The sequence below is a fragment of the Panthera pardus genome, unplaced genomic scaffold (assembly GCF_024362965.1).
Source record: "Panthera pardus isolate Hobbes unplaced genomic scaffold, ASM2436296v1 HiC_scaffold_20, whole genome shotgun sequence".
Lineage (NCBI taxonomy): Eukaryota > Metazoa > Chordata > Mammalia > Carnivora > Felidae > Panthera > Panthera pardus.
The window spans coordinates 66030608-66054794 of NW_026526766.1; the positions used below are offsets into that span (position 1 = coordinate 66030608).

General features: G+C 41.6%; 1 protein-coding gene and 1 non-coding gene across 6 annotated transcripts in view; both read right to left on the bottom strand.

Annotated features, from left to right (window-relative positions):
- The window catches only part of ABCA1 (ATP binding cassette subfamily A member 1), a 135786-nt gene that overhangs the window by 108868 nt on the left and 2731 nt on the right, over positions 1–24187 (bottom strand). For all 5 annotated transcript variants that reach the window (XR_008424289.1, XR_008424288.1, XM_053908144.1 and 2 more), the window contains exon 2: positions 6238–6402. Coding sequence is in view for 3 of the 5 variants with exons in the window: in XM_053908144.1 (XP_053764119.1) it covers positions 6238–6303 (66 nt within the window). In the remaining 2 variants the exon portion in view is untranslated. The remainder of the gene's footprint in view (positions 1–6237; positions 6403–24187) is intronic.
- On the bottom strand, positions 8243–8346 carry LOC128778712 (U6 spliceosomal RNA). The gene has a single exon (XR_008424440.1). It is a non-coding gene; the product is annotated as a U6 spliceosomal RNA (small nuclear RNA).

Genomic DNA, 24187 nt, shown 5'->3' on the forward strand with positions numbered 1-24187 from the left:
GGTAAGAGAGTGCACAAGCACTTGAACCCAGTTCTACTGATCCCCATTTGCTATTGTCCCCACTTTACAGTTGAGGACATGGAGGCTTATAGTTAATAAATAAACATCCAAATGTTGGCAATAGGATATGAACTTATCAAATAAAAGCTGTATTGATGAATTACCTTAAAATTAACAGCAATCTGCCATGGTAGATTGGGGCCAAAAGATCCCCCTCTTACTAACTTGCTAATTTATAATATTTCTTTACCTATGAGACACATATTTTAAAGCATTCCTCTCAGAATTGCTTCGAAATTTAAGAAGATAATGGATATAAAAGTATTTCAAAACTAGAAAATGCAGGCTACATATCCAGAATCATTATTACAAATATGAAGATTATTTGGAAATAAGAGAAGATATACACAAAATTACATCAAATGAAAGAAGAAAACAGAACATAAAATGGTACATACACATGTAATGATTACAATGGTCTCCTTGGGCTACGGTCACTCAAGTCCCTTCAGGGCCAAGGACTACACGATCTGATTCCCATCATCATGACCCATCCACTTCAGGGACTTCTTCTGGACATAAAATAAAATTCAACTGCCCTTCCCCAACTCCAAGGCCAGGCATGATCTGGCCCTGCCAATCCCCAACTCATCCCCCTAGCCGGTCTTCATTCACTCCACCAGTGCCACTGGCTTTTCTGTTCCTTGACTTGGGAACATGCGTTAGGCCCATAGCCTTCACACCACATGTCTCTCTACCTAGAATATGATGTTGCCCCTAATCTCTGAGCTCCTGATCTTCTCCAACTTGAACTTCAGGGCTCTCAGCTTAAATGTCATAACTTTCCATTCTACATTAAGTCCCTTTCCAAGGCCTGGTAGAATCTAACATAGTGCCAAAGTCTGTCTGATTTATTTTCTTCCTAACACCTATCACAGTTTGTTATTATATTTTTACTTCTGTGATGTGTTTTGTACCTGCTTCGCTCGCTGAACTGTCAGCTCCACGAGGGCCAGGATCACATCTGTCTGCTCCACCACTACACCTGGTCCACTGTCCCATATGTAGTGGATGTTCAGTCAATATTTATCCCAATGAAACAATAAATGGCTACGTGTTCTAACTTTCTTCATCCCATACAAGACGAAACTAAAACTCAAGAGAAACGACTTTCCCTTAGCCATTGAGGCATATGGTGGCCAAGCTGGAATTAGAACAGAATGAGAATTAAATAAAAATTAGAATTATTATCCGGATTTGAACCGTCACTGCCAGGCCAGGAACAAGGATGAGGAAGAAATGTATCAGCTGAAACTGGAAGTGGAGAGGGAATGTGGAAAGTTTTCATCTACCCTGGAAAATTCTCTAATGGCTCTTAAATGAGGAGTTTTAATTTCTATTTATTTGATAGTTTATTCCTTATCGTTAACCAAAGTCCAAATACCTATACTCTCTGCGACAATTAGAATTACCTATCTTCCCAGGCACATGACTAATCAGATCTAATAGAGAAAATTAATAGCAAAAGCAAAAAAGAAAGGCCAGATGGCCACAGTGTCCCATCTGTTCCATGGGACCTTGGCCTCTGGCTCAGCCTAAAACCAGATGAGGATCCTGAGAGCCCTGAAGCCCCTCGCCCTTCCGGTCCCAAGCCCTGTTTGTACTGAATGACTGCCACCCACACAAGTTAACCGTTACTTTGGACCCAAACTGAGCTTTGCACTCGACTTTCGCAACTCTCGGTGTATTCTTTGCCCAACAGAAACAACGGAAAGCTAACCCTGGTTGATGGCTGTTGTGAGGGGACAATGGGGGCACAAAGAGGTCCCCAGGATTCATTAGCAAACAAGGACAGAGAGGGAAAGGGCAAATGTTGCCTTTCCACAGGGCTATTCTGGGGTGTACTGTTCAGCCCCCAGTTTTTACATATTCTTCCCAGCAGCAGAACACAAGGCCCCTATAGCAGGGGAGCCTCCTAGAGACCTGCAAACTAATGGCCCATTTAATACATTTACTACTCCTTCAGTAACCACTTATTAAGCATATCTCAGGTACCAGGCTCTGAAGCTAAGTGTGTATTTCTAGAATCTGAGAAAATGGGAAACAAGCAATGATATCCCACACATTGTGGGCAAGAACAATCATGGAGCTTCTTTCCCTGCCCAGTAGGCAGTGGGTTCTGACTATGTGAGCTAACGAAGAGAAACCAAAACCCTGGACAGGTCCCCATGTCTCAACAATATCATCCAGAAATCCAAGCCAGGTGGATTGGGAAGTAGCTACCAGTCAGCACTTAAGATCCATGGGCATTAAACCCTTAGTGCAGATAAAGCAAAACCAGCCGGGGGAAGAAAAAAAAAAAAAAAAAAAAAAAGCCTGTAGGGACACCTGGAAACTGGTTCCGGAGCTACTTCCGTGACTGATCCACTCTGGACCCCTGCCCCCCAGCCTGGAATCCCAGATCCATCAACTGTACTAGGGGCAGCCCAGATCTCTCCAGCTCTGACAACCTAAGCATCTATAGCCTGGAATAAACTGCCTTTTTTTTTTTTCAGCTTCAGAAAAATATATTTCCTTGAGCTCTCAGGAAGGGAAGTAAGGACAAGCTAGCAGGCTTGTGGTGTACCATCCAGAAAAGCCCTTTTGTGTCAGATGCTGTATCTTTACTTCCGCCAGCAAAAACTCTGCCAGAAGGCTACAAATTGCCTTTGACTAAGCCTGCCTATCTCCCTAATCTTAACTCTTTTTAAATCCACAAGCAGTACTAAACCAGAAGTGACAAGCTCAAGACCAGAAGAGGCTGGCCCAGTCTGAATGGCCCAATCCCATGTCTTGTTCCAAGACCCCAAGCTCCTGATTCCTTGGTTGAGCTTGGGGAAATCCCTCCTCTGCTTTGCGTCTCAGTGTTCTCATCTGTGAAATGAGAGGTCTGGACTGGACTACCTTGAGCCCTGCTCTCATTGCTAAGATGATACAATTCTTTCCACCACTCAGTGGTTAATGGATATGCTATGGCAAAGACAGTTTCCCATCATGTGCGCTGCTGCCATCAGGATGAGAAGAGGAGGGGACCTGGAGCACACAATGGTTAAGAAGTGAGGATAAGTGATGAACAGATAGGACTTGGAAATACCAGGACTTGAAATTTCCCAGGAAATACCTAGGAAAAGCCATGAGAAACAGAAGCAAAGGTGAGGAAAAGGTCAGAAACTTCAAGTTTTTGAGACTGAAAACAAAAAAATAATGATGCTGCTGAGAAGCAATCTGACAGTGATTTAGAGTACCAGCTCTGGAGTCAGATTATCTAGACTCGAAACCTACATGCACTCCTGAGTAGCAGCGTGGATGGACTTCAGACAGATTACTTAGACTCTCTCTGAACTTCAAGTACCCCAGCTACGACACAAGGAGATAACAGTACTTCATGGGGTCCTAAAGAATTAATCTAATTAATAATGGAAGCTCATCCTAGGCATTTGCTTTTATTATATTATATAATAACACATTATATTTTACTATTACTATTATCATCAATCAAGACAGACAGGATACATAGATTCTAGTTTCTACTCTCTGACTAGTGACCTTAGGATTTAGGTCCCCACTTGTAACATGAGGGGGAAAAAAGAATAATAAAATATAACATAACATAACATAACATAACATAACATAACATAACATAACATAAAATAAAATAAAATAAAATAAAAATAAATCAGTGATTCTCAGACTAGTACATATATTCATGAGGGATTAAATAGGAGTTCTCTGTGAGGATTTTAAACATGTTGTGTTTTCATTTCAATGGTCATCTAAACAAATTCAAATAAACATATCTGAACCTGGGGCATCTGGGTGGCTCAGTCGGTTAAGCGTCCAACTTTGGCTCAAGTCATGATCTCACGGTTCGTGAGTTTGAGCCCCGCGTCCAGCTCTGTGCTGACAGCTCGGGGCCTGGAGTCTGCTTCAGATTCTGTGTCTCCCTCTCTCTCTGCCTCTCCCCTGCTCATGTTCCGTCTCTCTCTCTCTCAAAAATAAAATAAACATTGAAAAAAATTTAAAAAAAAAATCTGAATCTTCTGAATGCCCACTTTATAACTACTTCTGGCACAAGATTTCAAAGCCTAGGTTTACATTTGTATTTGTGATTGTGTTGGCACCGATGTAATTGTAGCAGACTAATGAAAAAGGAACAGATGCGGACGCAATTTATAAAAGAGGAGACTGGACCAAATGAACGCCAAATGATATCAAATGCAGGTCACTGGAAAAGCAGTTGAAGAACTGAATCGTTAGCACAGCAATGTAGACTGTCCAAACTCCAAAGAATCAGCACTATAGCATTCACTACCAAATTCACCTTACTACTTATAATCTGGTTTCAGCTGAACAATGATAGCTGTCTCACTACATTAACGATGTTAATTTGAATTGTACTGGTTTTACAATTTTGTTTGCATTTAATTTGCAAGTATGTATGGGTCATATGGTTGTATAATAGCCTATAAGTACAGAGGTTTATACCTTGTTTCACATATGTACACAAGTAACATCACAAATAAGAAGAAATTTTAGCAACAACAGATGTTGGCGAGGACGTGGAGAAAGAGGATCTCTTTTGCACTACTGGTGGGAATGCAAACTGGTGCAGCCACTCTGGAAAACAGTCTGGAGGTTCCTCAAAAAAATTAAAAATAGAACTATCCTACGACCCAGCAATTGTACTACTAGGTATTAATCCAAGGGATACAGGCATGCTGTTTTGAAGGAGCACATGCACCCCAATGTTTATAGCAGCACTATCAACAATAGCCAAAATATGGAAAGAGCCCAACTGTCCAACGATGGATGAATGGATAAAGAAGATGTGGTATATATACACAATGAAGTATTACACGGCAATCCAAAAGAATGAAATCTTGCCATTTGCAACTACGTGGATGGAACTAGAGGGTATTATGCTAAGCGAAATCAGTGAGTCAGAGAAAGACAAATATCATATGACTTAACTCATATGAGGACTTTAAGAGACAAAACAGATGAACATAAGGGAAGGGAAGCAAAAAATAATATAAAAACAGGGAAGGGGACAAAACATAAGAGACTCTTAAATATGGAGAACAAACAGAGGATCGCTAGAGGGGTTGTGGGAGGGGGGATGGGCTAAATGGGTAAGGGGCATTAAGGAATCCACTCCTGAAATCATTGTTGCACTATACGCTAACTAACTTGGATGTAAATTAAAAAAATAAGTTAAATTAAAAAAAATTTTTTTAATTAAAAAAAAGAAAAAGAATAAGTTTCGCGAACACAAGGGGAATCTTGATATTTTTGTTCTTTTAAAGAATGCCCAAGCATTATTCTGGTTTGAGAAACACTAATTCAATTCTCTCAAAGGTCTCTTACAGCTTTTTGAGTCTAAGATGATCGTTTTGGTTATAGACATGTTAAGCTTAGTTAAGATAGCCCAGTGGGGACTCAGGCTCTGAACTCAGAAGAAAGGGCAGGGCAGGAAACAGATTTAGAAGCCAACTACAGAGGGGTGCAGCTAAGCCCAGGAGACTAGATAGGGTGTCCAGGAGTGTTCATCAGAGATAGACAAGCAAAGAGCTGATGTCTGAGCTCCAGGGAGCTCACCGTGCCTCACAACCTTTACCCTCCTCTGTGTAAAAACACCATTCACCTGAGCATTAAAGATGATCTTCTCAAGATATGCAAAGAATTTGTGTCCCAACTGGGAAGTGAATGGCTTAGAACCCTCCACAGCAATCAAACAAATCTCAGTTTTATATTCCTTGAGGCTTTCAGTCAGAGCTGAGAGAGTCCACACTGACACGAAGAGATCAGCGTCTAAGAGCTGGGCTGTTAACTCACTTCATTCCCACCTCCCAGAAATACAAGGGCCCTTCAGGTGCTCACAGCCAGGTGGCCCCAAGGCTGTAGCAAAAGGAAAGAATGGGATGGTCAGAGGCAATTCTGTGCCAGATTCCAGGGATCAGAACTCATGCCTGGCCACTAGCACAAACTAAAGCTGACATTTCTGCCTGGCCGCACATCTTCCCTCTCTCATAAGCAGTAGGGCTCTATCAGGACCACACGGACCTGTGCTCATCAGGGCCAGATTCATTCTTTCCCTTTAAGAAACCAAGAGGATTCCCTCTCCTCCCTTCTCCAATCCCCAACTCACAACCATGAAGAAAAGCAGAGGAGAACCTCTCCAGAGAAACCCAAGCTTACTGTTTGTCTTCTTCTGAAAGTGAGGTTCTTCCACAGCAGCAACCTCAACTGTGGCCAGTAAGCCATGTTTTCTCAGCCGGCAGCCGCAGCAACCTGTGTGTGGCTCAGGAGCTTCTGGAGGCAGCAGCAGCAGCTCACAGCAGGGACGCTGTGGCTGGTCATTAACTGAAAGATAAAGCAGGAGAGAATGCTATCAGTTATTGTTGCAAAGCCATACGCCAGTGAGGGCTGTTGCACCAGCCCCCTCACCTGGGACCTCAAAACCCAGATCAGTGTCCTAATTACTCTCAGGAAGCCCTGAGTCCCCAACTTGCGGCTTCAGAGTTTCTCCTGTAAACAGGGATTCTGGAGGTTTTCCGGCTACAGCCTGGAAGTTGGTCATTATAATCCTAATCATTTTAGCTCCGTTGGTGTGACCATTTGGGAATGAAAAACGCACTTAGGAAAGAAAACAGACTTAAGTGAGCAATCTTGGTTGGTCAAAACCCTGAGGTTGGAAACGGCACACTGGAATCCCAGACACCTGTCTCACTTGTCTAAGAAAAATGCTTCCCTTCCCCATAAAACGTAGCAGCATTTATGAATTTTGCTTCGAACCTGGAGTAATTTATGCTAATTCTTGAAATCCGCTACCAACCACATTTTCATCTGGCCACATAGCTGTGCCCTTCAAATGATAAACGGCACCATGGATAAAGCAGTTTCCCAATCTGGAAAGCCACGGAGTTGTTTTAGATGACTATGAGTAAATACCGAGGAAATAACATTGACACCTGGTTCCCAGGTGACGAGGACAATTCCAGTGCTGTGTGTCTGTAGAAAGAAAACAATATCCCACGGAGAAACAAGTCAGCTGAGGCAGGCGGAGAGCATCACCTGAGAAACCAACAATCTCCCACTGCCCAGACATATGCACACTCTGGCTCTACTCCACCTGTGTGCACCTGCACACAGGGCCTGGCCCCTCCTTATCAGGTGTCACAGGTACCTCCCAGGAGGACTGTTTCACCCTGCTGGGCAAAAGGATGGTTCTCATAAGCAGCGGATACAACATGCTGTGTGTCCCAGCTGCCCATTCAACAACTGTATTTATTAAATGCTGGAATAATCCCAAGTAGTCAGACTAAAATTAAAGTTGGGGAAAGGGTAGAAAATGAAAAGTGGAAGAAGGGAGGGATACACAGGTCAAAGTTAGGTCCTGCTGGCACTTCATAGTCATGAACTCTTGCCACAACCCAGAAACCAGCTTTACTTCTAAATAGCTCAGTTTATCATTGTGGCCCCTAGTAAGGTAGAGGTGGGAGTGGGAAACTAGGCAAGAGGAACAAATAGCAAAAAGAACTAATGCAGTGACCACTTGTGGATATAAAACCAAATATTGGACTAAAAAAATCTGTGAGTCCAAACGAGATTGCAATGCAAAGGTCAACCTTTTACCCTTTTGCTGCCCACTTCATGAGGACTTGCATTTAAAACCTCTAGAGAAGGAAGAGAGTGGAGGGAGTTTTCAGTTTCTGAGAAGGAAAGACACTACTACTATGTATTTTAATTCATTCTCTGACAATCCAACAAATCAGGAGTTACTCTGAAATATTCAAGCTGTAGGTCCTATTTCTTTATCATTTGCTCAGCAAACCTCTAGGACACAGACCCCCAAAATTTCTCACCCCAAAAAGAAGAAGAGTTATACTGGCACTGCATCGGTTTGCAATTCGTTGTTTAAAGCTGTCAACGGACCTCCCAAGCACTGAGAGCCAGAATGCCACTGTGAGACATGTCTGTCATCCCAATTGTTTTGTAAGTGGCCTAGGATAGGACTTGCATTCCAGAAATACTGAAATAAATAATTAGCTAGATTTTTCTCATGCAAAAGCTGCTCTCTAGGAATCACTTAGTTGATTTAGAAGCTACATGAATCTTTTCAGATCCCCAGGGTAACAATGAGAAGCTTGGAACACAAGTTATTTATTTATTTATTTATTTTAATTTTTAAATTTTATTTAGTTTTTAATATGGAAGCTTCATGAATCTGCATGTCAGCCTTGTGCAGGGCCCGTGCTAATCTCTGTTTCACTCCAATCTTAGTATATATGCTGCCAAAGCAAGCATACAAGATTGTAATTTAAAAAGAATTAACATAGCAGAGAGAGCCCCAATAGGAATCAACCCCAGCTCCCCAACTATGTGCCCTTGGCCAAGGCTTTATACTCTCTGAGCTTCAATTTCCTCATCAAAAAATGCAGATGACAATACCTACCTTGCATGATATTCAAAGGATTAAATGAGATAATATAAATGAATTCCCAACACAGTACATGGCACATTGTAAGTGCCAAAGAAATGAGTGCTCTTCCCACTTATCTTTCTCTGTTCTATCGGTACCTCCTAACAGAGCAATGGTTTTACCCTGTCCAAACATTCATTTCTATTCCATTATTTCTAGCAAATCCATTGTGGGTTTCTGGAAAGGGCCAAGTAGGAAGGATGAAACCTGAATAGCCTCATGTTAGAGACCCCCACAGCCAAACCACAGCACAGAGTCCCCTAAACTTCAGTGAAAAATCTCAGAGGAAGAGAAGACACACCTCAATAGAGTGTTCGTGAGATGAGAAAGAGCAGGAAGAGATTTTCTGGAGAGTACTTTCCTGAAAGGAGAGTTTCTGGGTCTCCAGACATGGGTTCTGAGCCCAGTGACCCTCGAGAAGACATGCAGAGAAGGTTGTTAGCAAGAAGTAGCCCAGAGCAGCAATGAAGGTTCTGCTCTGGCTTTGCCAGGTACAAGCAGGCAGGCTTCTTCCCCCAAATCCCCCACCCACCTTGGCATGGCCCTGGCCTCCTGAATAATTCCCTCTTCCCACTTCAGAACACAGTGATCGTTGCTGGGGCAATTCTGTCCACAAAGAAGGGTTTGGCAATGCCCAAACCCCTCCGCTCAGGTAACTGAAGCCAAAGGGACATTTCTACATCAGTTTTCCAAGGAAGTGAACAAACAAACCAAAACCAAAAAGAATGCAGTACTATGTACTAGATTTCTCAATGTTTCAAAGCCAGTCACACACTCGCTTCTGCCCTTATGCACATTTCCAGTTACTGGCTGGAAAGGGTCCTACTTCACAATCACTGCCAGTCAATAGGCCACTCTGTCAATCCCACTCCTGGGTGACCACAGCAGCCACTTCACTGGTCTCCCTGCCTCTAGTCTTGTCCCCCTCCCATCCATTGATCAGGGAGCAGCTGCAATTATTCGATTAAACCATATATCCAAATATGCCATTCTGCTCTTAGAATCCTCTGCCAGCTCCCCACTGCCCTAAAGAGGAAGTCCAGTCTATGTGGTAGTTTAACTGGTCTCCCTGATGACTCCCACCCCTCTCACACTGCTCCCCACCTCCTAAACCATGCCCAGAAGAAACTACTGACAGGCTCTGAATGTCCTACCGCCAGGACTTCTTGGTATGTTCCCTGTCCAGAAAAGCCTTTCTCCCAGCACTGTCTGCCTGGCTAACTCTTCTTCAACCTTAGGTCTCCATGTAGCTTCCACTTGCCCAGGATCCTGTCCTGATTACCTCCCCTGCACTGACACCTGGGTTAGGAGCCCCTCCTGGGTACTCCGAAGGCTGCCTCTCTTTTCCCTTGAAGTATTTCTCCTTCATTCTGAGTCCGCAGGGACCACTTCTGTTTTCTTCATCAATGTTTTCCCTAGTACCTGGCATGCAATAAACAGTCAGGGAATGTTTGCTTAATTAATTGACTAAGAGATGGACAAGAGAAATAGGGTTTCAGAAGGTAAGGGTGGTGGCATTTCTGGGCCTGTGGTAAACTGATTTCTCAAGCTTGATTAACTGATTCCGGTAAATTGTCCCCAGAGAGGATAGCTCTATGTTCAGCAGGCTTCTACCACATGCTCCAAGGCCATAAAGGACTGTTGAGTTTTCCCAGGCGACTCCTGGGGCATCCGGGAAAATGTAATTAAATCTAGGTCTACTTACCACAAACACTAGGTTTAGCTAAGGTCCGAGCGAGCCATACCAAGGTCAGTAGAGCCCTGGAATCTGCTTTCTGCCAATCTCCATGTTCAAGTCCTACGTGCTCTCTCTCTCTCTGGGTCGCATCATCAGTCACTCAGGCGGACCACCACCCTTTGCCAACATTTAACATAGTTTCCACACCCTAACCTTCTTTTGTACCGTATGGACCTAGTGGAAGAGGCCTTTCAAACTTTTAACCACTTTCTTAAAGAAATTTTCACTTCTGGAGTGCCTGGGTGGCTCAGTTGGTTAAGCGACCGACTCTTGGTTTCGGCTCAGGTCATGATCTCACGGTTCATGAGATGGAGCCCCATGTCAGCTTCACGCTGACAGTACAAAGCCTGCTTGGGATTCTCTCTCCCTGTCTCTCTACCTCTCCCCTGCTCGCTCACTCTTTCAAAATAAATAAACTTAAAAAAAAAGAAATTTTCACCTCAAATGCCACTAATATTAGAACATTATTCATATCCAGAGAATATAGCAGACTGCTAAAGCATAGTCTTCTCAAATAAGCAAAGATACTCAACATCATTAGTTGTACATAAATGCAAATTAAGACCACAATGAAATACACATCTGCTAGAAGTAGTACAATTTTTAAAAATTTTAAAGCGCGAGCAAGTCTGTGGAACAACTGGAACTCTCATACACTGTTGGTGGGAATGTAAAATGGAACAGACGCTTTGTAAAACAGTTTGGCAATTTCTTGTAAAGTTACACACAGACTTATGATACAGCCCAGCCATCTCATGCTAGGTATTTACCCCAAAGATAGGAGGGCATAAGTTTGCACAAAGACTTGTGGGTGAACGCTTACAGAAGTCTTATAGGGAATAGCCAAAACTGAAAACAACCCAAATATCCATCAACTAACAGATAAATTAAAATGGAATACTACTGAGCAATAAACAAAGAGCAAACAACTGATATGTACAACAGCATGGGTGAATCTCAAAAGCCTTACGCTAAGGGAATAAGCAAGACACAAGAAACTGCCTCTTTATGACTCCATTTATATGACATGCCGAAAAGGTGAAGCAATGAGGGCAAAAATCAGATCTGTGTTTGATCTGTGGAGGCTGGTGATGGGTGGAGGTTGAAAACAGATTGAAGAAGGAGCACTGAGTGATGGGAGATCTTCTGTATCATGATTGTGGTCGTGGCTATATACATCTATCAAAACTCATCAAACTGTATACTTTAAAGGGGTAAATTAAAGCCAATTTGACAATAAATCATACTAAAAAAAGTTTTAAAATTTTAAGGGTAAATTAATTGTATGTAAATTATACATCAATAACCTGACCCAGCCCCCCCAACAAATCATTTTCCTTCTATTATAATAGTTGACATACTCCACAAGTCCATTCATGCCTTGGAGGACCTGAGAACTGTACAGCATAAAGTCTGATTATTGTGTGATTCACTAGGGTGAATAGTGGATAAAATATTCGCTGCATATTCATTCAACAAACAAGGAAGCCTTAACTCTGCAAGGGTCCCCATTAGCACAACAAATATTTATTGAGTGCCTATTACATGCTGTTCTAGATCCTGGAGAGCCTGAAGTGAACAAAAGAGGCAAAATTCCTGCTCTTGTGGAACTTCTAGGAAGGAGGTGGAAAATAGAGAGCAGCAGGTTAAGGCAGTGGGAGGTAGGAGTAATGAAGAAAAATACAGCAGAGTAAGGGAACAGAAAGTATTGGGGGACGGGGTAACTCCTTTCTGAGCAAGCACCTTTAGGACAGTGAAATGACACTGGGCTGTGCCACTTGCAAAAGGGTCACCAAGTGACACCAAGAATGTCAGACTCAGTGATGCTGGCATAAGAATAAAACTACAGGTTTACAGGAAGCTTGGTGCAAAGAGGAAAATACACATACAGCCCCAGTCAGCACCCACCACGCTGCTCCTCCAGCCCCTTCTTCACCAATACACTTGGCCCTTGTGCACTTCACATTAAGTTTCAAAGAGAGATGAGAAATACAAAGAAGAAAGGAGGAGACAGACAGAGGAAGTCCTGCAAAAAAGACAAGGTAGGAAGGTTTATTTCCCACTTGGCAAAGCCGTAAGAAAAACAGGAACTACTTCCCGTGACTGCCTTGTACCCTTCTAAAGCATTAAATCTGCCTACGGAAGCGTAATAAGGGGGGAAAAAATGCACATGTTTGCACTGCTGCCAGGAACTCTCAGTCTCTGCAGTCACCAAAGGGTCGGTTGGTGTTTTTCCTTCTGGCAAGAACACTGGGGGCACGTGAGGCCAGGCCTAGAGAGCTGAACTTCCATCTAAGGTGCAGGTCGACCCCTCGGCCAGGGCATGTGCCAGACGAGGGCCGTCCCCAAGCAGGAACCACACCACCACCATTTCTCACTGCAGCAAAGTAGTTGGCCCCTCATAAGGCCATACTCCAGTCAATTGTCTTACTGACAGAAAGTTTGATGCAGTTTTGGAGAACCGTTCCCTCTACACCCCTGTCCCGACCTTATAGAGAAGCGGAGGCCCTCAAAAAGCAAGTGGCTTGACCAGACTCACCCCCTAGAGTTAGAGCTGGCCCCCACATGTCTAAAGAAGTAACTTTTCCGGGGCACCTGGGTGGCTCGTTCGGTTAAGCGGCCGACTTCAGCTCAGGTCATGATCTCGCGGTCTGTGAGTTCGAGCCCCACGTCGGGCTCTGTGCTGACAGCTCAGAGCCTGGAGCCTGTTTCAGATACTGTGTCTCCCTCTCTCTCTGACCCTCCCCCTGTTCATGGTCTGTCTCTCTCTGTCTCAAAAATAAATAAATGTTTAAAAAAAAATTTAAAAAAGAAGTAACTTTTCCAACAACTGTTATACATCCCTCCCCACTATCATCTTTCCGCTGCAATTCTGTTTGTTCTTCTGAACACACTTCTCTTATGAGTTCTATCCAAATATACCCAGAACGTGCAGTCAGCAACTAGTGTTCATTTCTCCCAGAGAGCAGTCTTAAGGACAACTAGTTCTCCAAATTTTACATAAATAGATAGATAGATAGATAGATAAAGTGTACATTCTACTTTGTTGACAAATGTCTACATGATTACCAGAAGTGAGACAGAAGTTGAAATTTGTGACAATAGCTTGTCAGCATCTCTCCTGATAAAACGTATCTAGACGTCTCACATCGATAAACAGCTAGCCAGTAACACAGACGTCTCACATCGATAAACAGCTAGCCAGTAACATACAAAGCAGCAGGTAGATGTAAGGCAGGATTGAACCCTACCACATATGAATTGAAAATGAGTTGGCACTAGAGCTCAACTGATTGCATATTCATGAGATGTTGATACAAAACAAGACCCACCTACGCATCTGGTCTCCAAAGAGATGTGGAGGGTCCTGTAAAATTAGGGTATGAAACCCATGAGCCCAACAGAGCACGCTTGCTTTGGAAAAGGTCTGTTCTTTTCATTGCATCTCTGAGCATATGTCTTTGGATCAGAAGCCCCACTCAGGGAAAAGGCTAATGAGATTACTGATAGTCAGAAAACCAGGCTGCATGCAACAGGCTCACCGAAACCAGGACTGAAAACAGGACGTAGCTGCTGAGGTGGGAGGAAGGGATTTGGACTGTGACTTCTCCCCTGCTGACCCTGGGGAGCTTTATTAGCCCGGGGTTCATTTGACTGTCTGAGTTTCACTTCTCTGGCCTCCAGGTGCCCCTGAGCTCTCTATCTTTAAGGCCATCCTTGCTAACCCTAAATTCCACCCCCTCACATTTCCCAACCATCCTATAGACTCCCAAATTTAGTTAAACTGCTGTTAGCTGCCATTAGGCCCCTAGAGGCCTGCAGAAAGGCCATGGTCTGGTATTCAGCAACCCCTGAGATTGTGTTCCTACTTAAATGGTAATATTTTAATACTCAAATTTGAGGACAAAAAGATGTAAGAAATCCTCCAAGGTAAAAAGTCAAGGGTAAAAGGAAGCAATTCTATCATTATAGAAGATTATTATCATCCTGGAAGAGGCTCTATCACATACCCATTTTTAAAATATATATCCAATGAATTTCATCAATTCCAGCAATCTGTGACTCTTGGACACTTTTTTTTTAAGTGCCAAATGTATCATACTTACTTATTATTAACAATTAGTTTATAGAGGAATACAGATTCAATTTCCTGGACAAAAGTATTTGCTAATAGCTAATTTTCAAAATGAAGGCTATGAAATGAACACATACAAACTGAAAGAAGAGACACATGAATGCCATCAAAACTGTAACTAGCCCTGGAGAAGCATTATCCTTCCTGCTGTCAACAATTCTATTTTAAAGGAGACTCACAAGGTTTAAATCTATTTCTATCATATTTGAACAGCCAAAGATACATTTCATCACTCTCAACATTGCAGTTGCTACCAGCTAATACAGTCTCAGGACTTCTAAAACTGCTAAGAGCCATGGTTTTCAAAAGCAAATCTGTCCCGTACCCAAGTTCTTGTTTCATTGTTATTGAATTATGGAGAAGTTCTAACAAAATATTAGAGATAGCCCATCTCCCCCTGCTGATTTCCATTAAACAAACACATGGCAACCTTCAAAGGAGGATTTCGGCAAACAATACAACTATTTGCTTTTTCTCTGGTAGGAGTACCTAGCATATAGGAAAAAGAAGTTTCCTGTTGAAAAGAAATCAATCTGTCAACATTATTTATCATAGAAAAAAAATTTTTTTCAACTACCATTATAATACCAAAATAAGAAGGGCCTGGAAGGAAGGAGCTATTGAAGTCAGAAACACCCTGAGCTATACAGAAACACAAGCAAGCAAGTCTCCATGAGCAATCAATCATTTATTTGCAGAAAAATTTGACTACCGTGTTCCCCGTTGTTGCAGGAGGGTTTCCCAAGAGAATGTTAGGATAAAAGTCTAGTGACTGTATCAGCAAAAACCATTTTGTTTGGCTCCCATCTCTGAAGGGTCAACATCTTCAGATGTCCAACCTTCTCCTAGCATAAAGGGTTTATTTTTATAAAAGTGCTCAAAGGACTTGGGGACAAACCCAAATCCTTTCACCGCCTTCCCCTTCCCTTGGGCTTATGCTACTGTATGGCAAACTCTTCCTAAACATCCTTAACTCTTATTTTTTTTTAATTAACTGGCCCAGTAGAAAGCAGGGAGGTTTTGGAGTCAGAGAAAACTGGTTTGGAAGCCTGACTCTGCTCCTCACCAGCACTGGGACCGTAGGGACTCTGAGCCCCTGTATCCTCTCCAGAAAATAGAACTAATAATGTATACAAACATTAAGTCAGTTCCAGGAACAAAGTAAGTGTCCAGTAAATGGTAGCTATTATAATGATTAGTGCTGCTGACTTCACAGGGTGAAGCATTCATCATGGGTGGGGCATAAAGTGGGCAATTTATTAAAGGAATCTCTCTTCTCTCTTCTTTGTCCACAGAAGGTACTATTTCCCCAAAGGCCTTTCCAGAACGAACTGGAGCTCTCCCCAGTGCCCAGCTCAGTGGAAGATGTTAAAGGGGTGACCCTGATACCCTGGTGCCACTTCTGGAATTGTTTTACCACGAAATCCTCTTTTGGGAGCCCCCAGCACTCACTCACACTATTCCCTCCATGCTCTGGGCAGGCAATTCCTATTCCCTATGCAAGCACACTGCTCCCTTCCTCCAAGTCTTCAGCACCTGGCTGTTTCCCTCTCCACCGTGAAGTCTCCTCCAGCCTCTATATCAACTACCTGTTTGCTACCTGGGCCTTATACTTCATCTTTTCAGGCTCTCCCTACAATCCTCTCCAGGCTACTGACTTATCAGGTGGTCCCTGCTAAACTGTAAGCTACGTGCAGCAAGCTACTGTGTCTCAACATCTTATTCTCTGCCATATTGAGCCCAGTGCCCAGGAAGACTCTATGCTCTGTAACATTCGTGGAATGAAGGCTTCTGAAGTCAGACTTCAGGAATGAGAGAAAATAGTTAAAGCAGGCTCACTACAGTAACAAATCAGAAGTTTCATTGAAAGTAGAGGTTCAGATAGCCCAGAAGCATGATAAAATTTCCAGCTGTGCTCAAAGAAACTCAAGTTCAAGCGCATTTAATTTGGTTGTCCTCAAAGCCGCCCTAATTCGCTGGGAAGGACATTCATTTTCATTGGTTTCATGTGGGCAAAGGAGAATGGGTAATTTGCCAGACATAGGCTCTAGAACCCCTGTAAGCATGCCAGCTACAAGAATACCTCCCCTGGGGGCTCAACCCTAAATATAAGACTGCCAGCATTGGTCAAGACTCGAACTCTAAACACATAGGCTCAAGTCAAAAACTCACTCAATGAAGCACAGCAATACCTGAATAAAATTTTTCCACCTCAATACTCTATTCCCTCTACATTTGCCAAAACGAGTTATCTAACCCCAGGCTCTTGTCCCATTCTAGCTCACCGAGTATATGACCAAACCCTAGCAATCTTTATCCAGAACACCTTCTTTCACCAGCCAGCTCTTGAGGCAGTGCGGGCTTCTGTCACATGTCTGAGATGCTTCTGTTTCTACGGCCCAGCCAGGACCAGGTAACTAAGTAAGTGAAAATTTAGTCGGGCTTCCAGGACCCGCACAGAGATCCAGGGTCTGAGCTCCGCCCCCAACTTTACACCTGGAACTCCTCTATAACAACCAAAACACACCATGTTGCTGGCTGCGTTGCTTAATCAAAAGAAAGAGGAATAAGATCACAAGTTTAAATCCATACACTTGTGATTCTGAAAAGCAAAAATTGAAGGATGTTGGCCTTTTTTTTAAACACTGGCAACATGAACTCCATTTTTTGAGGTTTGGGAGGATCTTCTCAGAGGAAACAGATCTCTACTATTCCGATTATTATTATGATTCTAAGTATTCCTTCTAGAAAGCGCTGTCATTAAGATTTTCACAAATCCAACATTTTATATGGCAGATTAAAAAGTGTTCAAGGAAAAGAAACTAAACTATTGGGTGCAACTCCTACTAGCCTTCTTTGTTTAACAGTGGTTTTACAGTGTCATTTAAGTATCTGCACAATCCAATCTCCCAGGCAGCCATGTGCTAAATATCTACATCAGGTAAGCACCAGAGTCCCCAACCTGGTGCTCTGCCTAAGGACAGAGTGCCTTGCTGGTCTCTGCAGCCTCCAGGGGCACATGCACTCCTCTTAATGGAGGCCATTGGAACCAACTGTCAGACAACCCTCCCTTTGCTCTGGGGAAGAGAAAGGCACGCTGTGATCATGTGAAATGTGACCAGGTTTGGAAAATGGAAAATGGCACTGATGCCACTAAATTTGCAAATCCTTCAACAGAACAGACAACTGAATTAACATAACTTGACCAAAGGCTTTCTTTTTTCTTGAACCCAAGGTCCTTACTACAATGAACACAATCATTAAAGTTAAAAAACAAAACAAAACAAAACACCACTCTGCCCTGAATCACAATTAATCTTAACGGGCCAAAATTAGCACGGGGTTTTGTACTTTTGCATAAAGGAAACAGACTCCAGTTAAGACTCAACCTTCAGGACTGCTGTGGGGATTTCCTTCCTATTCAAACCTACAACCAAGGAGCAATTCTAATTGGAGAGAGAGAAAATACAGTTAAAAAACTCCTTAAGATTCAAATTGGACCAACAGACAGTAAGTTAATGAGGCCAGTCTGATTTTCAAAGATTCAGTGTCCATTTTAAGCTGAAAAGGACAGACTTGTATAGACACAATTTTTTTCTCTCCTAAAAGGACATTGTAAATACTACCCAAAATTCTGGTATAGTAGCAAAAAGTCTGGATTAAAACACGAGGGGCCAAGATTTTAATTTCCAGGTAATGACCCCTGTGGGGTAAATCCACTATATCACTTTAAGCCACAGAACAGAAAACAAGTCTTGATGATAAAGAGGCTGGAGTAGAAGATCTGAATCTAGGAAAACTGCTTGGAGCTTGGGTATCAGACTTGAGCTTGAATCCCCCGTGTTGGTTGCCATGTTGCCATTAGCAAAACGTGTGAACCATGAACGACTTATTTAACCACTCTCTGCATCAGGTATACAGAGACATCTCTGTATGATGGGACATACATCAATATTTCCCCAAACGTGGGAATTCATCACAAGGTGAATTTAAGTGCCACTTAAATTCCACTTAGACAATTCTAGATGGACAGATGCAGTATGAAAAACTGAATCACACAATGAGAAAAATTCATTCAACACTTTTTTGGCCTTTATAAAAATTTTATTACATTAAAGAGAAAGTTTGTTTGGCCTACTCTTCAACACTTCTTTAATATTGGCTAATACCCCCTTTTAACAAAGTGACAACAAGTCTCTGAGTCCACCAGCACCTTTGGAAAGCAAGTTTATTTCACAGACAGACTATTTAGAAAAACGATTTTTTTTTAACATTTATTTATTTTTGAGAGAGAGAGCATGAGCTGGGAAGGGGCAAAGACAGGGTGACACGGAATCCGAAGCAGGCTCCAGGCTCCAAGCTGTCAGCACAGAGCCCGATGAGGGGCTGGAACTCGTGAACTGCAAGATCATGACCTGAGCCGAAGTCAGACGCTCAACAGACTGAGCCACTCAGGCACCCCAAAAAATGACTTGTTTTCACTCTATTTTGTAAATACACTCACAAAAATGTGAGTCAATGTAAATAACCTGAATGACTTATGTGCTGCCTATCAAAGATAGGGTGATGGTGACAATTTACAAGAGGTGACACGAAGGAAGGCCTAACCCTCGTCGTGCTCTCATCTACCCATGGTCAGTGGGTAAAATTTCAGTCAGTGAGGAATATGAGTAGAGGATGCATTGCAAACAAAAGTAACCAGAGAGGATGAATGTGAGATACCACAACAATGAGGAGCAGGAAGGGGCTCCTAAAATCGAAGGAAATTCAGTTAATAAATAGTTATTAAGCCATACTATGTGCTAATAATCACTGGCGAAAAAACAAATCTTGTTCCTTCAAGTATGCCTCTTATAATCTAGGATAAAAGCTGTCAAGATAGGTCAGAGTCTTATTTCAAAGAGCCTTGAATGCCAAGCTAATGATCATCATGGCAGCAGACCCTCCAAGTCTTCTGACATGTATTTAGCCGCTAGTACTTTACGTGGTATTTGAAAAAATATTTGCCAAAGAAATGAATTTCAGTTTAATGGTATTTTTTTGTACATTAACACATTTAATTTTTTTATATTAACACATTTTTCTAATAGTTTATCTTCCTCTTCCCTCCCTCTCCTAATACCAGAGATCACACCTCACCCCAGTTAAGATCAACGGACACCTCCACCTCCAAGCCCTGCCCCTGGGAGCAGAGAAGGATCCTCAGGTCAATCTAAACTCATTACTCTGGGTCTTTACTGTCTCTCTGCCTTTCCAAGGAAGGCCGTTGCTTCCATCAGTTTGCCTTTATGTCAAACTTGGGTCATCTAAACACCAGATGCAATTCATTTCAAACTGCCACCCCCTTGGGGATTTGCTTCTTCAAGAAAACAAGCTTGGTATGACCCTTGACAAAAGGAATTATTCCCAACCTGGCATCTTACAGGAATTTTGCAAAGCAAGTGTAAATAGGGATATGAAACCCACACAACTTCACAGTGTCTTTCCTCCTCTCATGCACCCCCCCTTCCCATCCTGAAACCCCTTGCTCCTTTTCCGCCCCCCCCCCCCCTTCTTCCTTCTGGTCCCAATCTGTTGTGATCTCTGAGATAACAAATTCAGGACAATGCCTCAGAAAGCCCTGTGTCTTGCCCACCTACCCCCAGTGAGAGTCTTCCAAGATATTTAGGAATATCCTTATAAGGTTAGTCCAGTTCTCATCCTAGGATGGGCAGTGGTGCTCCTTTCACATAATGGCTTAACAGGACTGCAGGATAAGTGTCAGAAGCAAAACCTATACCCACAATGGAGAGATGTCCAGGATAGAGCGTCCAAATGAGTATTTTATTTCAGAGAGATTCTCCAAATGGTGAGTTGGAGATGGAAACAACGTCTCACTAAATCATGTTTGCTCTACTGAAGTTTATTGAGATGAACCAACTCCCCCTTCCTTTGCATTTCAGATGAGAATGCCTTTTTGGTTCTATGATTCATCATGTCTTCCTCCATTAAGGCAGATAAGTAGACAATTTCCACAGCTTTCTTGCCTCTGCCTTCCTCTCCTATCACCTTCACCGTGCCACCTTCACTCTCATCGGGAATACTCTTAGGCACCCCCTGGGTGTCTCCTCTCTAGTCTTGAAACCACATAATCTGTGAAACTAATGCTGAAGATTTCCCATAGGACATTATCTCTAAGCAGCTCCGATCAAAGAATCACCCGGTTCCTAAATACACACCTAGAGCTGGAGGATGTAAACACATGAAGGGCTCTTTAAAAGTCATGCACTTCCTCCTCTTTCATTTTGTAAAGCAGGGACCTAAATCTTGGAAAAGTAAAATGACTTGCCCAAAGTCATTATATTTTTTATATATAATTTCAGAAATTCACTAAAGAGCCATGATTTCTGAAATTATATGTAAACAATATAATTCTATGCAAAATTACATTTAATTACACATAAAACTTGGAGTGTACATGTCTGTATATTTTTTCTGAAGAGAGAATCCATTGATTTCATCATATACTCGAGATTATTAAAAATCCTCTCCCCATAGGGGCATGTGGGTGGCTCAAGTCAGGTAAGCCTCTGACTTGGGCTCCAGTCAAGATCTTGCAGGTTCATGAGTTTGAGCCCCATGTCAGGCTCTGTGCTGACAGCTCAGCGCCTGCAGCCTGCTTCAGATTCTGTGTCTCCTTCTCTCTCTACCCCTCCCCCACTCGTGCTCTGCCTCTGTCTCTCAAAAATAAATAAAAACATTTTTTTAATTTTAAATAAACAAACATTTAAAAAAATCCTCTCCCAATAAATGATGACCTCTGATATTGGTTATGCATATAAAATTCTTTCTGGGAACTGTCCCATACTAAATACCAGTTATCATAAAACATCTGGACTTCAAGACTAGCCAGATAAAATGTTTTGGCTTCCAAATGCTTCTTGGAAGTTGAATTTGGCATAGAAAATGCCGTAGAGTTTTAAACAAATACACACACACACACACACACACACACACACACACACAGAATGAATAAAAGAACAGATCCTATGCATACAAGGTTGTTTTGGTTTTTTAAAAAGTATTTAAATTCTATATTACTTAGTGAATTATCTCATTCTTATTTTAAAAAATTAATTGATGTGCAAATCAAAGTGCTTTAAAGTGAAAGGTCATAGATGATAACATTTTCTCAAATCACAGCTGCCTCAAAAAGAAATGAAACTGATTGGGCCCCTGACTGGCTCAGTCAGTTAAGTGTCCTATTCTTGATCTCTGCTCAGGTCATGATCTCATGGTTCTTGGGATTGCTTGGGATTCTGTCTCTCCCTCTCTCTACCCCTCCCCCACTCTCTCTCACTTTTCTCAAAACAAACCTTAAAAAAATGAAATGAATGGAATCACAATTGTTTGTTCTACAAAAAGTGAGCTGACCTAAATTGAGTAAAAATTTCTCAATCTTTATCACAAACCTAACTACAAAAACTTCACATATATTTCTATTTCTAAGGCTTTTCTGTGATTATCCCATCATTATAATTTGTTTTTTAGAATACAGCAAACAAAAATTAGTTTCCCATTCTCTTTGATTCGTTCAAGTCAGCTTTTATTGAACCCCTTTCATATCAAAGGGGTTGAATTAAGGACTGGGAGAATGAATCAAAGACCTCCTTGAGGAGAACCGTACACTCAAGAGGAATACAAATACATGTTAACTAAAACCAAAAAAACAATTAAATACATGACATGAATAGTGCAGTAATCTAATCTTACGGAAGCAAAAAAGAAGGGGATAATCGTCACTCAGTGTTAGCAGGGAGGAGTGAATCCAGGAGTTCATGAGAGGGATGGCATTCCAATCAGGTCTGAAATTGAGTTTTCAAAATGTAAAAAGACAGGATTTCAAACTTTATTTTGTTCCAGGAACTACGTGTGATGCACCTGCCATTCACTATTCCCATAAATGCTCTTTGCCTTAGCATAGTTTATTATCTTAACGGAATGCAAAGTAACGGAAAGCTTTATCCGAAGACTATTTTACACATGAGCTTTTCATTCTGTGGTTTAAAACATTTCTGAATGTACCTCTCTAACAACATCTATGCTGGTTATCTACCAAGGAACTATTTTTAGGTAAAAATATCCAAATGAAGAGGAATCACTCTTTGCCGTTTGCTAGTATTTCTTTTGTCAAAACTTGGATATCCTGACAAAGTCCTGACTCTGATATTGGCAAATTCATGGAAACTAAACTGCCCGGGGTTACAACCTCAGCTTCACTACTTACAAACTCTGTGATCAGGCTCCTTAACCTGTCTATATCTCAGTCTCCCCATCTGTAAAATAAAGATAATAATAGTATCCACAACCTGTGCTTCTCATGAGAACAAACTGAAACATCATGTAAAATGCTTAAAACAACATACAGGACACAGTAAATGAACAATAAGTGAAACTGCTTCTAACTAAGTAGAAATGTTTTCTAAGAACTGATTTCTAATTTGCTGTAATAATTTAATAGGAAAACCAGTTTCCCATCCTATTTCACTTTCATAAAGCCGACTTTGACACTGTATTTACTTGCTGAGAAGGATGCCATACGAAACGGCTAAATCTGATTCCTAGACAGTAATGGCAATAGCTTATTTCAAAAGGTCCACAACATAATTAAGGATAGTACAAGCAGAAATTGTATTGTTTTATAACCAACAGAAAAAAAAAAAAATTCACCAAAGTTAAGACTGACAGCTAAATTAATAGTTCTCTTGCCTTTGTCTTTTTGTTCCTTATACTTTTACAGCCAAACACTCTGCCATTCCATTTTAGATGTATTACACAGGAAAACATTTTGACATCGTAGACCTACTCACAAATATCTGACTGAAGCAATAGTAAAATTTTCATTTTAAAACCAAGAAAAGAATTAATGTTATTGTCTGTTCTTTCCACGGTGTTGCAATCCCTATGCAACCAAGATCCTAAGCTGAGAATTTGGCTGGCCCACTCACAGCACCAAGGGAAATATGATACAGGCTATAGATTCTGATAAGGGCTATAGCAGATGAATGTACCATAAATACAGTGAGCATTCTCAGAGAGTCCTCTGCTTACAGCAGCTGAAATTGTACCACCTCAAAGCTTAGTGTGGGATCTAAAGTACTCTGGGGTTCACTGGCTGGGTTCAAATCTTAGTCTTGCCACTTGCAAGATGTGTGGCCAGGGACAGACAAGGTAGTTCACCCTTCAGTTTCTTAATCTGCAAAACAGGGATGATAAATAGGTTTGTTGCAGAGATTCAATTAGTATTTGAAAAGCATTTGGAATAGTGCTTGCCACATGGTGCTATTTAACAGCACCTATGAAATAAACATTACAATAACTCTGGCATTTACGATGATTCCCACATGCAGATATGAAGAGGGTCTCAGTTTTTCATGTAGACCCTCTCCCAGAATAGTTAAATAAAACAAATTTTCAGAAAGATCATTTAAACTTTGATGCTGGAATAATGGCCATATACAGCATTTTACTTGCATTATTTCTTTGACATCCAGACAGTAAATAAAAATGCATTTGGATTTGAGAGTATTTTAGAAACAAAAAACCATGTCTACTGGTAATTTCTAGATATCCAAAACGTTCACAATTAAAGAGTCTACAGTAATGTCCGCTTAATTAAAAATTGAAGTAGTAAAGATATTAACAATTTGCAATCACTATGAACATAGATAGCATAAGTAACTTGGTTCATGGGAGGATAGATCCCTAAAAACTTTTTTTTGGATGGAAAAATATTCCAACTTCTCCCCATATA